Source organism: Lissotriton helveticus, chromosome 1_1 (genome assembly GCF_964261635.1).
Source record: "Lissotriton helveticus chromosome 1_1, aLisHel1.1, whole genome shotgun sequence".
NCBI classification, from domain to species: Eukaryota; Metazoa; Chordata; class Amphibia; order Caudata; family Salamandridae; genus Lissotriton; species Lissotriton helveticus.
This window is the reverse complement of record NC_136057.1, coordinates 1601223621-1601237461: the sequence shown is the minus strand read 5'-3', so window position 1 is coordinate 1601237461 and position 13841 is coordinate 1601223621. Positions and strand designations below refer to the sequence as shown.

General features: G+C 45.5%; 1 protein-coding gene across 2 annotated transcripts in view; it reads left to right on the top strand.

The window, feature by feature from the left end:
• The window catches only part of LOC144773630 (cell division cycle-associated protein 7-like), a 65814-nt gene extending 57218 nt beyond the window's left edge, over window positions 1-8596 (top strand). For both annotated transcript variants that reach the window (XM_078658787.1, XM_078658780.1), the window contains exons 8-9: window positions 6734-6870; window positions 8111-8596. In XM_078658787.1, the coding sequence (XP_078514913.1) occupies window positions 6734-6870; window positions 8111-8141 (168 nt within the window). In that variant the 3' untranslated portion in view covers window positions 8142-8596. The remainder of the gene's footprint in view (window positions 1-6733; window positions 6871-8110) is intronic.
• Window positions 8597-13841: the final 5245 nt, after the last annotated feature.

Below are 13841 nucleotides of genomic sequence, written 5' to 3'. Positions count from 1 at the left end.
TATGCATCGATGTGGGTCGGTCGGTGGTGGTGGGTGTGTTGGTGGGTGGGTGTGGGTCTGTGTGTCGGTGTGGGTCTGTGTGTCGGTGTTTGTCTGTGTGTCGGTGTGTCAGCCAGGGCAGCTGACTTCGGAGCACAGGGTTCACGGTTTGATCCCCGGCTCTGGCGGCAGCTCAGCACCATGTGACTCTGGGCAATAGCTCACTTAATATCCACGATGGCCCCCAGCGACTTGAGACCTGTAAGGGTGTGTAGTTTGCGCTTTACAAATACGGATTAAAATGTTATTTACATTTGTTATATATTCTAGGAATGGTTTCACTGCAGGCTGATCGCGGTCCCCAGGAAAAGCACACATCTACATAACATTTACATTTTTTTTTTAGGGGGGTGGGGGTTGGCCACTGAGCAGAAGGGCCATACCCACCTACCCGTACATTTTGCTACCATTTTTTTGACTAGAGTGTCCGGTGATATGAATTTTAAAAAACAAAGCACTATTTTTCACTACGGCGATAAATATTTGTAATCTGCAAGTCGTGGCTTAGGGTTAGCACCAACTAGTTACTTAAATGGCTATAAGGGCACTCCTATGGTGCCCGCCCCAATTCAATGTGGGGCCAATCTGGTCCAGCTGAACAGTTGCCTCTTTACGCAGTCTCCAGTCTTATTCGAGGTCCTGGTGGAGAACCTCCGAAGTTGATGTAATGGTCCTGATGCAAGGGATGCAGCATGCTGAAAATGCTTAAGGAAGCGGTCTGGGGTCTTCCTGCTTCTTGTGGCCACCCCGTTGTCCTTTAACACAGTGTGGTGACTTTAATCAATTGTCTGTTCCTCAAAATGAATCCGGTCCAATCCATCCCAAAACCAGTAGCGACTGGTCTCTTGTTTACTGCGAAATTTAACAGTTCCCTTCAACTTACAGCACCTTCCATGCTTGGTGACCAAACTGCCTTGAGACTCCTGGGTCCAGCAGACTCTGGTTCAACTTTTGAGGGTTAGTACTCTCCCAGGTGTCCAGGGGTGATTAAGCTTCTTGGTACTTGGTTAAGGGAGAAGGCTTCTCCGCTTTCATTTCCATGTGGCTGTATCAGCGACCCAGCCTAGGCACTCTTAGTCACTTTCTCTATATGGCGCTCATGGGCAACTTTGTCACGAGCGGTGCACCACAGGCACACAACTCTCTTTGCTAGGCCGAGGTGGAGGCTAATCTTTGCTGGGTCCAGGGAACAGCAGGTCAGTCTGTACTTCAGTCCTTTTAGTGCAGATCAGACCTGAGGTTTGACTGCCACTTATATGCCGACATCTAGCTTTGAGAGATGTGACAATTAACTAGTCAATGGGCTACCTGGATTCCTCCCACCCGATGACTACTTTGGTTTGAAGGGACATTTGGCTAGTCGAGATTGCCCTATTCTGCCCACTCCCAGCTTGGCCGAACCTGTCTTGGTGTGTGGCGCTCCCTAGCCCAACCCAGAGGTGGGGGTTACACTCTACTTAGAAAATAAACGGTTTGGTGACCACTTCTTACGGTCTGCCCGAGATGCCAGTCTGTCTGCTAAAAGGAAGGCATCCCCTTATGTGACTGTTTTTGCCCTTCAAAGTCGGCTTTCCCTTTGACGCTCGCTTTTTGAGCTCACATTCACTCTAGCCATCCTGCCAAGAGGATGTCAGCCTTCCTCTGCAGATCCTTTGTTTGGCTTGAATCATTCTCATGTCTCCCCAGGATGGTAAGTAGGCTGTTTCGGCCAGTGGCTACTGGAGACCTAGGCAACCTGAATTTAGGCAATAGTTACATTAAATTCTACTTTATGCACGGGTTATCTAAATTGTATGATAACCCTGGAGAAGTGTGGCTCAATGATTAGAGCGGCAGACCCTGAAGCAGAGGTCTGGCCTGGACCAGGGTGGTCTTGGGCTCAATTTCCCCCCGGACCTGATAATTCTCGCCTCGGTGCCCATTCTAATCATGGGTTCAACTCTGGGCAATAGCTTGCTTAATCTCCACAACAGCCCCAACAGCGCTAGGATGCCTGGCTTCACCTTGGGGGTACCCAGAGTGGGCTCTTCACAGGGAAAGGCCAGGAAGGGTACCACAGCGGTATGTGTACAGCGCCTTGAGACCCCTTCGGGGGTGATACGTGCGCTTAAATGACCTCTCTTTCTTCAGTTTGAATTGCAGGTCACTACCTTAACATAAACGGGACATCTTTGATTTACTTACGTCATCACAACCAGCTGCACTTTTTCTCACGGAGACCTGGCTGAATAATAGTTCGGGACCAGACATAGCAGCAGCGCTGCCCGCTAACTACAGCTACATTAGCAAAAATAGACTCCATAAAGATGGAGGTGGAATTGCTATCATTTTTCAAACCACATATTCATGTCAATGGATAGATCTTGACTTCCCAAACTGTGAAGCTGGATCCTTCAAGCTCCTATTATCTCCAAACTTCACGTTATCGGGTGCTTTAATATATCGCGCCCCCAGCACAGCCAGCACCTGGGCATCCTCTTTCCCGGAGCTCATTGCACCATTTCTGTTAGATGCCACTAACTTTCTGATAGTCGGTGACTTAAATATTCATCTCAATGACACCTCGTCACACCAGTACCAACTTTATAGCGGATCTATCTGCCCTAAACCTCACCCTCCACAATACAGGTCCTACTCATAAGGCCGGCAACTTACTTGATCCAATCTTCTTCAACCACGACAATATTGTTTGCAAACCACCTATACCTATCCCCTGGTCTGATCATTACCTGGTGGAATTTACCATAGCCGTGCCTCGACCGGCTACCTCTCAGAAGGCCCCCTCCGGACCAAGGGTACTGAGAAATTGGAAAAAACTGGACACTTCCAAGTTGAATGCACATCTTAATGACACCCGGCCCCTCTCTAAAATAACAAACGTAGAAGAGGCCGCAGCCATTCACAGCTGGCTCAGCTCTGCCATTAATGTATGCCTTCCACAAAGAAATAAAAAACAAACCCCACTTCATCCCCCGGCACCTTGGTATACAGATGTACTTAAACTCGAAAAAACGGCCTGTAAAAATCTAGAGCGTAGATGGCGTGTCCATTATGACCCTACACTAAAGTCATTATACAAAGTAGCATTATTAAAATATCAGGCTAACTGTTCATCAGCTAGAGCTGAATATGCCAAAACGACCATTGAGAATGCTCAAAATCGGCCCAAAGCACTTTTTAAAATAGTGCAGGAACTCTCTGGTTCTTCCTGTCAACCGAAAGCCCCCTGCCTGGACTCCGCACAGTGCAATGCTCTGGCAGAATTCTTCATAAACAAAATAGACAAAATTTATGAGGACTTCAAAGATCCAACTGCTTTCTCATTAGTCCCGGATTCCCCTATAAGTATGTCCAATTGTGAAGATGCTAGACCACACCCTTCATTAGGTGACACCCCTCAGCTTCTAGCAAATTGGGATCCGCTCAACCTGTCCTCACCCTTCATTAGGTGACACCCCTCAGCTTCTAGCAAATTGGGATCCGCTCAACCTGTCCTCATTACAGGAAATCATAAAAACTATCAAATCGGGCTCCCCCCTTGACCCCTTTCCCCCACAAATCCTCCTTTCACTCAACATCCCTTCCCTCACGCTCATCTTAGAGCTCCTGAACTCTACCCTAAGAGATGCCAAAGTCCCCAAGGCATGGAAACATGCCATGGTTTCACCACTACTGAAGAAAGCCACCGCAGATCCAGATGACCCCGCCAATTTCCGCCCAATTTCGCTGCTACCCTTATTCTCCAAAGTCCTGGAGAAACACATTGTCACCCAACTTACGTATTTCACAGAAATCAATAACCTCCTTCACACATCCCAGTCGGGATTTAGGGCTGGCTTTTCAACCGAATCTACCCTCCTAGGGGTCTCTGAAACTATACGCCGGCAAGTTGATGAGGGGGAGACCGTGGCACTTATCTTACTCGATCTTAGTGCCGCATTCGACACGGTCTCCCATACCATCCTCATTAACACCTTGCAAACCTGTGGCATAACTGGACCTGCCCTGGCATGGCTAAAAAGTTTCCTTTCCGATAGAACCTTCCAAGTCTTCTGCTCTACTTCCTCCTCTAAGCCTCATAAATCTCTATTTGGGGTTCCCCAGGGTTCGACTCTCAGCCCCATCTTATTTAATTTATATATCAGTCCCCTTGCTACCTTAGCAGAAAAATCTGGGTTGACTATCTACTCATACGCTGACGACACCCAGATCATGTATTCACTTTCTGCGAATGCTCTGTCCAACCCGTCTTCCCTCCGCTCTGGTCATAAGAACATTGCCAAATGGATGTTTGACAACAAACTAAAACTCAACGGAGGAAAGACCGAACTGCTTCTGTTTGGGAAACCCACTACCCTATGGGGCCCCCAACATTGGCCTCCTCAGATGGGACCTACACCCACCCCCTCCAAAACCGCTCGCAACTTGGGCATCATCTTTGATGAACACCTATCCATGAAACGACAAGCGGTCAGGGTGGCGGCCACTTGTTTTACCATACTCAAGTGGCTCAAGAAAATCAGGTGGATGCTCCCCCCAGAACACACTAAAAACCGTAGTCCAAGCTCTAATTACATCAAGACTGGACTATGGCAACATCTTATATCTGGGGGCATGTAAAGAAGTCACTAAGAAACTTCAAACAGTGCAAAACGAAGCAGTTAGGTTGATATGCATGCTGCCTAAAAAATCCCCAACTTCATCTGGTCTTCGGAGTCTGAATTGGCTCCGTATCGAACAACGAGCAAAATTTAAAGCTCTGTTTTATGCACAGAATCAAGGCAGGCAAGGCCCCTGCCTATTTGAGCACCCTAGTCCACCAATACTCTCCCTCAAGAACTTTACGCTCCTCCAGCCAACACAAGTTCCAGATACCCAGGATTAATCGAGTTAGACAGGGAGGTCGTTCTTTTGTCTACCTGGCCCCTTCTCTATGGAACTCTCTCCCAATTCAGCTTCGCACTAACGACTGTTACCTCCAATTCCGTAAGAACTTAAAAACATGGTTATTTAACCAATAACTGTTTTCAATAGCCCGCTGTCCCCTTTGTATTTTCGCTCTTTATGTCTTTAGCGGCGGGGAACCTCAGGGTAGCTGTGCGCTCTACAAAAATAATAATAATAATAATATAAGCACTACTACATTTACCCTTTATTTTTAATTGCTCCTTGAACTTGAGACGTCATGGAATGGGCCTTTTGGGAAATTTCAATTAAAATATATTTCTACTTTTAATAGCAAGTCTGGTTTAATGCAATGATTTGTTCAACACCTTGAAGTACCGGTATTCTTCCCATTTAGAAGTTTACACTAAGTTGTTGGAATGTAAATCTATACTCCAATGTGATTACTGGCCTTTCCACAGTAAAAACAATGCAGTGTTTTTTCCAGGACATGTAAAGTTATCACAACATATGTCCTTTTTAATCTAATGCACCTTTCCCTTAGGAGTCTGTAGGCCTGCATTAGGGGTGCCTTTTAGACATTAAAAAGACTTTGGCTTTGCCATTGGTTTAACTGGCAAAGTAGAGTTAGCAGTTTAAAACTGCTCTGCCAGCTGGCAGTGGCGGGTTGGGAGCCGTGGTGACACAGTAAGTGCTGAAGTCCACGAGGGACACCACTTACGGGCCCTGGTACCATACACAAGGGGCTTTATAAGTAAGTTCATTAGAGGTACTTGTGTGTAAGCCAATAAGACATACACCCATCCACGATCAGAGCACTGGCACTGAGCCCTGTTCGGATTGTTGCTGGTTTTGAGACACTGCAGGTTCACAGTCCTGCCAAAGGTTTTAGATAATCAAGCTAAAAAGGCATTTCCTTACTTTACTTGCGTTTGGATGCACAGTACTGATGACTCTTGCACTGGTATGCAGACTATTGCTAAATACTTCTGTTTAATCTGGCTGTGTACCTAATTCCATATAGTTTAGTTTGGCATGTTTATACATCAGTGAGGCTTTAAGTTTATAGCTTCCAGCTAAAGGAGGTTCAAAATATAGTGGTGAATGTAGTTGATTAGGGGCATGTAACCACTGTTAAGGGATGGCATAGTCTTGGAGGGCAGCAGGCAAATGTACATGTCATATCGCCATCCTTGCATGTTGGATACGCATGTTAAGTACTTTAACGATACGAGCTCAAAGAGAAAATTGCATTGAGGGGCAAGTTGGGAGGTATGAAATAGTCTTGGGTGAGAGGAAGGTTTGAGAGGTTCTTAGACAGTTTCAGAATTCCACCACTGATTGAATAAGTCTGATGTGCTGAGAAATCCCCAGCCTGGCGGTGAACTTACTTAACAGTGCTTGCACCACTAGACTCTTTAAATGTAGTGACAATCTAGACTGGTTTTTCCAAGTTCTGCATATAGCATGCAACAAACGTAAAGTGGAGTTTGGCCTAGAGATTGAGCCAGTGTAGATTTTCAAGAAATGAAAGCTGTGCATGAGACTTAATTTGGTTTAGCTGCTGCATAACACTTTGGGGGGAGCAGAGTGAGGGGTTTGTGAAGCATGTCATGAACTGCTTGTCCTGGTCTTTCATTTGCTCGACAATGTATTAAGTGAATGCATAGCACTGTTAGTGCCTAAAGAAATGCCGCTTGTATTAAATGTGAAAACTGTATGTGTATTTATACAGTCTGTTAAAATCTGTCCTGCTTGTGGGATTGATGAAGCTGCACTTTTTCTGCAGGATTGGCAGTGCCCACCCTGTCGTGGAATATGTAACTGCAGCTTTTGTCGCCACCGTGATGGCCGCTGTGCCACGGGCATACTTTTCCCTCTGGCACGGTACCACGGCTTCAAGGATGTTCACTCCTACCTGAAGAGGTGAGACGACATCTGGCTTAAGGTGTGGGTTACTGGACAGGTAATGGGACCCTCCAGCATAACATGAGGGCAAGGATGGGCAACACCCTCTTATCTCAAACTTTAAAGTGTAGATGTGTCTATTGTGATCTGAGCCAGTACAGTGCCTCTGATAACAATTTGGTGCAGGGAGGACTGCAGCCAGTAATGGCCCTTACCTCCTGCACGACTCCATGTTTTCCTATACCAATTAGATTGCTGAGGCCAGTACATTACCATCTGGACTTGGTTATCTTTTTCAAAGCACCTGTACTCCCCATTGTTAAACATACCAAGAACCATGTCCTTCTGCTTGCTTTTGACTGTGCTTCATTCTTGTTTTTTGATACCTCATTCTTCACCAATCCAGAGATTCAATTTCAGTAAAATGGCAGGCTATACATTTTCTATACCAATGTGTCTAGACTGGAAAACTTTAGTGCACACTAATACTAATCAATGGTAGCTCATTCCCTTATAAAAGAAGTGGGGTGATCAGGTGGGCACTCCAGAATGCCATTGGGCACAACCACGAAGCTCCCAGTTGTGGTCTGTTGTAAACTGTGTTTTTAACGTGCCATGATTAAGAGGTATGGATTTGAGACTGCAGATAACGCAAGTTTCTCTGGTTGGCTGGCAGTGTGTGAAAATAAATTGAACATTACGATAAATTAAAAGGGGAACGTGCATACAGAATCCAGTTTTCTCTGGTCCTGCAGTTTGGCAGCAAGGGGGTCTCTGAGCCAACTCCCCTAACCAATCCAGATGCTGCTCTCGTGCTAGCTTCCAGAGTAGCACTAGGATGCCTGAAGTGGGCTGGCTCAGCGATCCTACAGGCACTGGAGGCCTATGCATGCTCTCCGCCTAGCCATTTAAGACCACTCTGGTGTAGAAGTTAGTCCTGCTGGCTGGCCCAAGACAGCCGGCCAAAGTAACATGCTCACTTTAAATTTTAGTTGTGCAGTATTCCTTCCCCCCTGCTGCCAATCAGCAGTGCTGCCCTCAACCCAACACTTGGGTCGGGTTGGCCAGCTACAGTGAGAAATTAAAAACAGTTTTTATTTTTAATGTTGCTGGCAGGACTGAGGGCAATGATCCTGTGCTCTCGGGAATGCACCACTTCTTTTCCCAATTCATGGTCCTATGATCATGAAACTAGGTCAAATCACAAAGGATGTGGACTGCCTACTTTCTGGATACAAATGTTTTCCTTCTGTTTCAGCTTACGGGATAAAGTCGATTCTGATGAGTGAATAATTGCTGGATCACCATCCTGCTTCATGACGTGAACTAACCTGCTACACTGCGAATCAGGCCCACTCAACGAGCTGATCCTTTTGTTTAAAACCCTTTTTCGTGATGTTGAACTAACAGCACTGAACCGATCTTGACGGAGGAGTTAAATGCCAAACCTATTTTCTCTTCACAGAATATGAGGCCTTTCAGAAATCCATAGGGTGGGGACTTCTTGTTTGAATCACACATTGCAACACCAGCATTATGACCTGAAGTTGCAGAATTAGAGAGCTGGTGCTGTTGGTTGATAGTAAGTGGGTAGCGTTACTGCTGGGGTAAGCCAACATTGTTGGGATCAGCCTGTCTTGGACTAGACCAGCATTTATAGCACTTTCAAAGTTTTTAGTATAACGTTTTTAATGTCCATTTTTTTTAGTGCTGCACATTGATAATAAAGATGTGTTGAATATTCTTGATCTTTCCCTGGAGTGGTGATTTGTCATAGTATACATTTTTTAATAGCCCAACCTAAATGGATATTCTCAAATACCCTTTGTCTTGGTCAAAGTGGTAACCTGTTTAGTCCTTTTGCTGAGGACCCAAAAATTCATTAAGTGCTAGATAATACATGTGGCTTAGACCAAACTGTCCAATGTTTCCATTTTATGTGATTAAAAGTAGGATAGAGCTGGCTCAGCTGCCATATACAATTAATGCAGCACCCTTTCATGTAGTACAGGCTTGCCTTTTGTACAGAGGAAGCACAAACTCTCTACTGACCTGCTGCAACACCAGAGATCAGAAGCTTTTTCTGGCACTATAAAACCTGTAGGAGTATACCTGTAGACATCCAGAGTAGAGACAACATTACAGATGTTTCTACCAGTCAGAATCTGATGCATGGTCCACTGAACATATTATTCTTTCACAGGTTCCACTCATTTGTTTTATCTGATACTGTAACTTTTTCACCAAGTGTCTGATTACAAAGCTTCTATTATTGAGTAGTTTGAATATTTTTTCAAGAATTATTTTTTTAACGGTTATCAAGTGTACAAGGTGGGCACACCCTCGAAGTCTAGGTACATTCTAAGGCAACAAAGTTCAACCATGATCCTAAACCATTTTGCCTGGAATTGTAACCTCCATGGCTACATCTGACCTCAAACCCTCGAGTGTGCAGGATGTGGTGTATTTACAAGTATATGCTCGCTGTGCAAGTGATGTAATTGGTGTGCACTATAAAAAGTTACTGTTTGGCTCTGATCAAGAAGGTACATAATGGTTGGCAAAAGTTACCGGGCCACACTCTAGGAAGCCAAAGCTGAGCATATACACTGTTTTGTTACTGTATTAAATCTGTGCGGCTATGCAGTGATTGGGTGAGAGGCAGCTCCACCTCCTAGCAATGCGTCTCTTGGACAATAACTGCTGTTGGCTCTCACGGACAATTTTCATGTTCATTGTTTCAAAAAGTACCAGTCTTGAAAAAGAGTTAAGCTAGCAAAGTAAGTCCCTTAGTATTGAGTTGGATGCAAGTCTCTGGCTCTGTTGCTTGGGGTTGCCCACACGGGGGACATGCGGGTACAGCCAAAGCAAGTTGGAGTATTTTATAACCTAGTTCTGTCCTTGTTAGATTTCATTTTGAATTGTTTCTCTGCCACATTTACACAATTGAACCTAAGACCTAGCCCTTGCCCAGCGCCCCCCCCCCCCCCCTGTGAGTCTGGTGACAGCCAGTCTTAAATTGAATAACTCAGGAACTCAAAAGTGCACAGTACGAGCAATAAATCCATGCCTATTCAAATAGTTTTATAAGAAATAAGTATTTTATCTCTATATATTCAAAGTAATAACCTTCATTAGTAATAACTAAATCTGCTTGAGGTTGGGGCTCTAGTAGTTGCTGGACAAATCCCTGTTCCACCATCTCGTATAACTTGATTGGGGTTATTCTCCATTCCCTGGTGGCTGCATGCTGGGAATCCTTACAAGTAGGCCATACTCGAGTTTTCCCTTTTGACTCCATAGGAATTAGTCCAATGTTTCTATGGTGCGCAGCATCGCTAGTCGTGAGACCCTTGTGAGCCCAAATATCCAGTGCCAGGCTTCACTTCACTGATATGGAAGCATTCAGCAGTGCTGTGAGTGTGCCCTCTGAGGGTGCTATGGAGTCCTGATCCTGCATGTCAGCAGGCTGCTCGTGCTTCACACCGCAGCAAGCGCAGGCTCTCCTTTGAGCAGCACTGCCAGTTTGTTCCAGCAATCGAAGCTGCTCCCACTCTGCAAACAGTAGGTAAGTCACTCTTCCCCTCACAGTGAGGGTGGTGGGGAACTAGATCTGGTTAAATACAATAGTGATTCTGTTGGGTAAGACATCACTTTGACAATGCTATTGAATGCAAATTACAGTTTTTAGAAACTCTCAAACATATGTAATGAGAAATAAATGCTCAAGCAATCTACTGATAAAGTTCATATAGACAAGCGATGATTTCATGTAATTTTATATCGGAATTCATTCAGGTTACATCTGAATTAATTCATTCAATGATGACATTCAATTCTTAGTTAGACCGTCAATAGCAAGTGAAATTTAGTGACAATTGGTGAAAGGTGCTCAGTGCATGTAGCAATATACAGTGATATAAAGTAACACATATATACAATTATATACAAGGTTAGGTTGGCCAGAAGCTATTTCACGCCCAAGGAGTCCTAATGTTCTTTTTAAAGGATCCTGGAGGTTCTGGACCACAGGTGAGCGTCGACGTTTCGACCCTGGTGCGCCCCAGTTGGTGGTCCCGGCGGGTCTTTATCAAGACAGGTGTGTGGTGGTAGACAGTATGTAAATCAGGAGGACGGGTCTCTGCCTGATGTGGCGCCGCACGGTTGGTGATGAAATCCGAGTTATGTCGTTATGAAAGTCGGTCACAATGGAAGGAAGTGCTGCATCCTTCCCCTCTGCTGTGTGGCTCCGGCGCTGCCTGAAACTAGATCTGCCAGCTCTTGACTGGAGCCCAGCAAGGGTGCGACATATCTTGCGGCATCCTTTTTGATCGGCCGGGAAATCGGTCAGTGTGCAGTTTTGACCTGCTGGTCACAGCTGTAATCTTTGTCCAGGCAACGACCTGAACTCTTGGCCAGTAATACTGGCAGCCTCTCTAGGCATACAGGGTTGTCTTGATGCACGCAGTTTTTTTGTTTTTTTGTTTTTTTCGCAATCGATTTTATTGTTGACAGGCAAAATGAGCCCAGGAAGATCCAGGGCAATACATCGTATGTATAGCATGACTTTGTTTAAGATGTTAACTTTTCAAAATAGTCGTAGAGAAAATGAGACCGGATTGAATCAAATGAAAGTGAACATCCTAAACAAAGAACAGTGTTGCAATGTCCATGTTAACATTATCAGAAATTGACTCCAATCGTGAAAAATGAGTATAGATACAATTGGTCACAGTGCACATACCCAACTTTGGATCTTCATGACAGATCAGTACCTACTATTTTACTATTTCCTGGGGGGGGGGGGGGGGAGGCGTGTTCAAGATATAGACCTCAATCTGATAATCTGCCCATTGCTTCCATATTTTTCGGGTGCTTCTGGGGGCATCCCCGTGCCTTAGAAATCAGAATTTCCAGCCCCATGGAGAAATCAAGGCGTAGTTTCCATGCCCCAATAGAGGGCGGAGAAGTCTCCTTCCAAGCTTTGGTGATGTCACACTTCGCCAGGGTAAGCCCTAGAAATAGCTTTCATTAAAGTCCCAACCCACAAAGCTCGGAAGTACAAGCAATTGCGGGAGGTGGCCATTGTGCCCAAGAGGAGTCTCCGTAGTGAACCGCTGTGCATTTTAGCCTGCCTGGAGGAGCAAGAGGACGCTGGAAGCAGCGGTAATAGTCCCAGGGGGCTCATCTAGCGCCTGCACCTGTGCTAATTTTCCTCGCTGGGGGCACTACTTAACTTCTTGCCGCTCCGTGCACTTTAGCCTGCCTGGAGTAGCAAGAGGACGCTGGAAGCAGAGGGACTGCAAGTTCCAGGGGGCTCATCTACCGCCCGCACCTATGCTGATTTTCCTTGCTTGGGGGCTTATTTAATTTGTTACACCTGCTGTGCCAAACGTGTCCCCCCAGCCCCCCCCCCCCCAAACACCATCCCTCCCACCATCCCTCCCCTCTAAGCCACTGCACCAAGTAAGGTCAGTCATCTCCACCCAGTTAGTCTTTGGCACATTTTTTTCTCTTCTCCTGACATTTCTTTCTTAATTTAGGCTTATAGTCTTCCATGATCAGCAGATGGGAAGGGAAGAGACTGGGTCCCAGGGCAGCAGTGTTACCGGGAAGCTTGATCAGTTTATTCTAAGGGCCACCTCTGTTCTGGAGAAGGAGATCCAGATAACCGAGCGACGGCTATCTGTAGATCCACAGTTCAACAAAAGATCGCCCCTTGGCTCTCTAGCTACATCCTCCCCATCCATTCGAACTGTAAATCTGACCGTACGTCAACCCAGAATGGGGTGAGCAACGATGTACCTTCCCTCTCTGCTTTAATTGAAGATCCTGTAACTTCACCATCAATACAAACGATCGCTGTAGCCAGTATGTCTACTAGAGCAAAGGCTAGGTCCCTGGATAGGAATTGTAGTACTAATCAAATAACTAAAGATCCGGTAGTGAAAAGGAAGCGGGGAGGAGGACCTCAAAGGCCCTGCATGGCAAAAGTCCTGAGGTCAAGTAAAATCTGTGGCCATGCCTTAGCCACAGAGGGTACAACATTGCACAGGCAGCCTCGGATTTCAATTTTGTTTCTATGGGCGGAAGCAATTCAAACTGCGAACAAGAAATATGGAATACTTGAGAATTCATTAAAAATCATGTTACCACCTATTACCAAAAGTTTGACTAGGATAGAGGAGCGATTGACTAACTATGAAATCCTGGCTAAGACCGGTTTTGCTACTCTCGGGACTTTTTAACCATTCAAAAACACTTGGCCCAAATACAAAAAGCCAGCAAGGGAGTATGGTTTCTTCCATAAAAGTACCTAATACCCATTCATCAAACAGAACCGCTCTGAAATTAAAAGTGCTAAGGTTTGCAATAAATACAGCTGGAGTACCATCTAAAAAGCCAGCATGGGCACACAGGCCTGATGACCCGGGAAATCAATCCAGTGAATTTGCTCAATCTATAGTGTCTACCCCGTGCAATGGCAGGGACATGATAGCACAAGTCTCAAGGGGGGGGGGGGGGTGGTGTAAGAGTTCTAACAATCTCTCTATGGGTACCCAGGCCAACTGTATCGATGGAGTGGAGGGACCTGGAGAAGTGAGACGCAGTGACACTACAATGATCCCTCCGGGTTTCAATTTGCCTCCAGCATCTACCCCCTTTAGTAGTAGTTTTTAAAAATGTTCCTCCCCTGCGTGAAACCCAGTCTGAAACCAGAGACCAATTATTGTGTAAAGTCTTGCACTGGTTGAATAATTGTCTTGGGGAGGTGGGCTTCTGGTACGAGGGTATGGATAAAACAATTATGGTCCTACGTATACCGTGAATCGGACAAACTATGAAGGAAGGACCTGGGGACTGTTTTGTCTATTTTAACAATGTGCATGTAACACAATTTTTGCTTGATAATCTGGGTGGAATGTTGAGTAGTTGCATGGGCAGGGTATCTATACTGCTGTTAGGGTACTTTTACAAATCTGGGTATA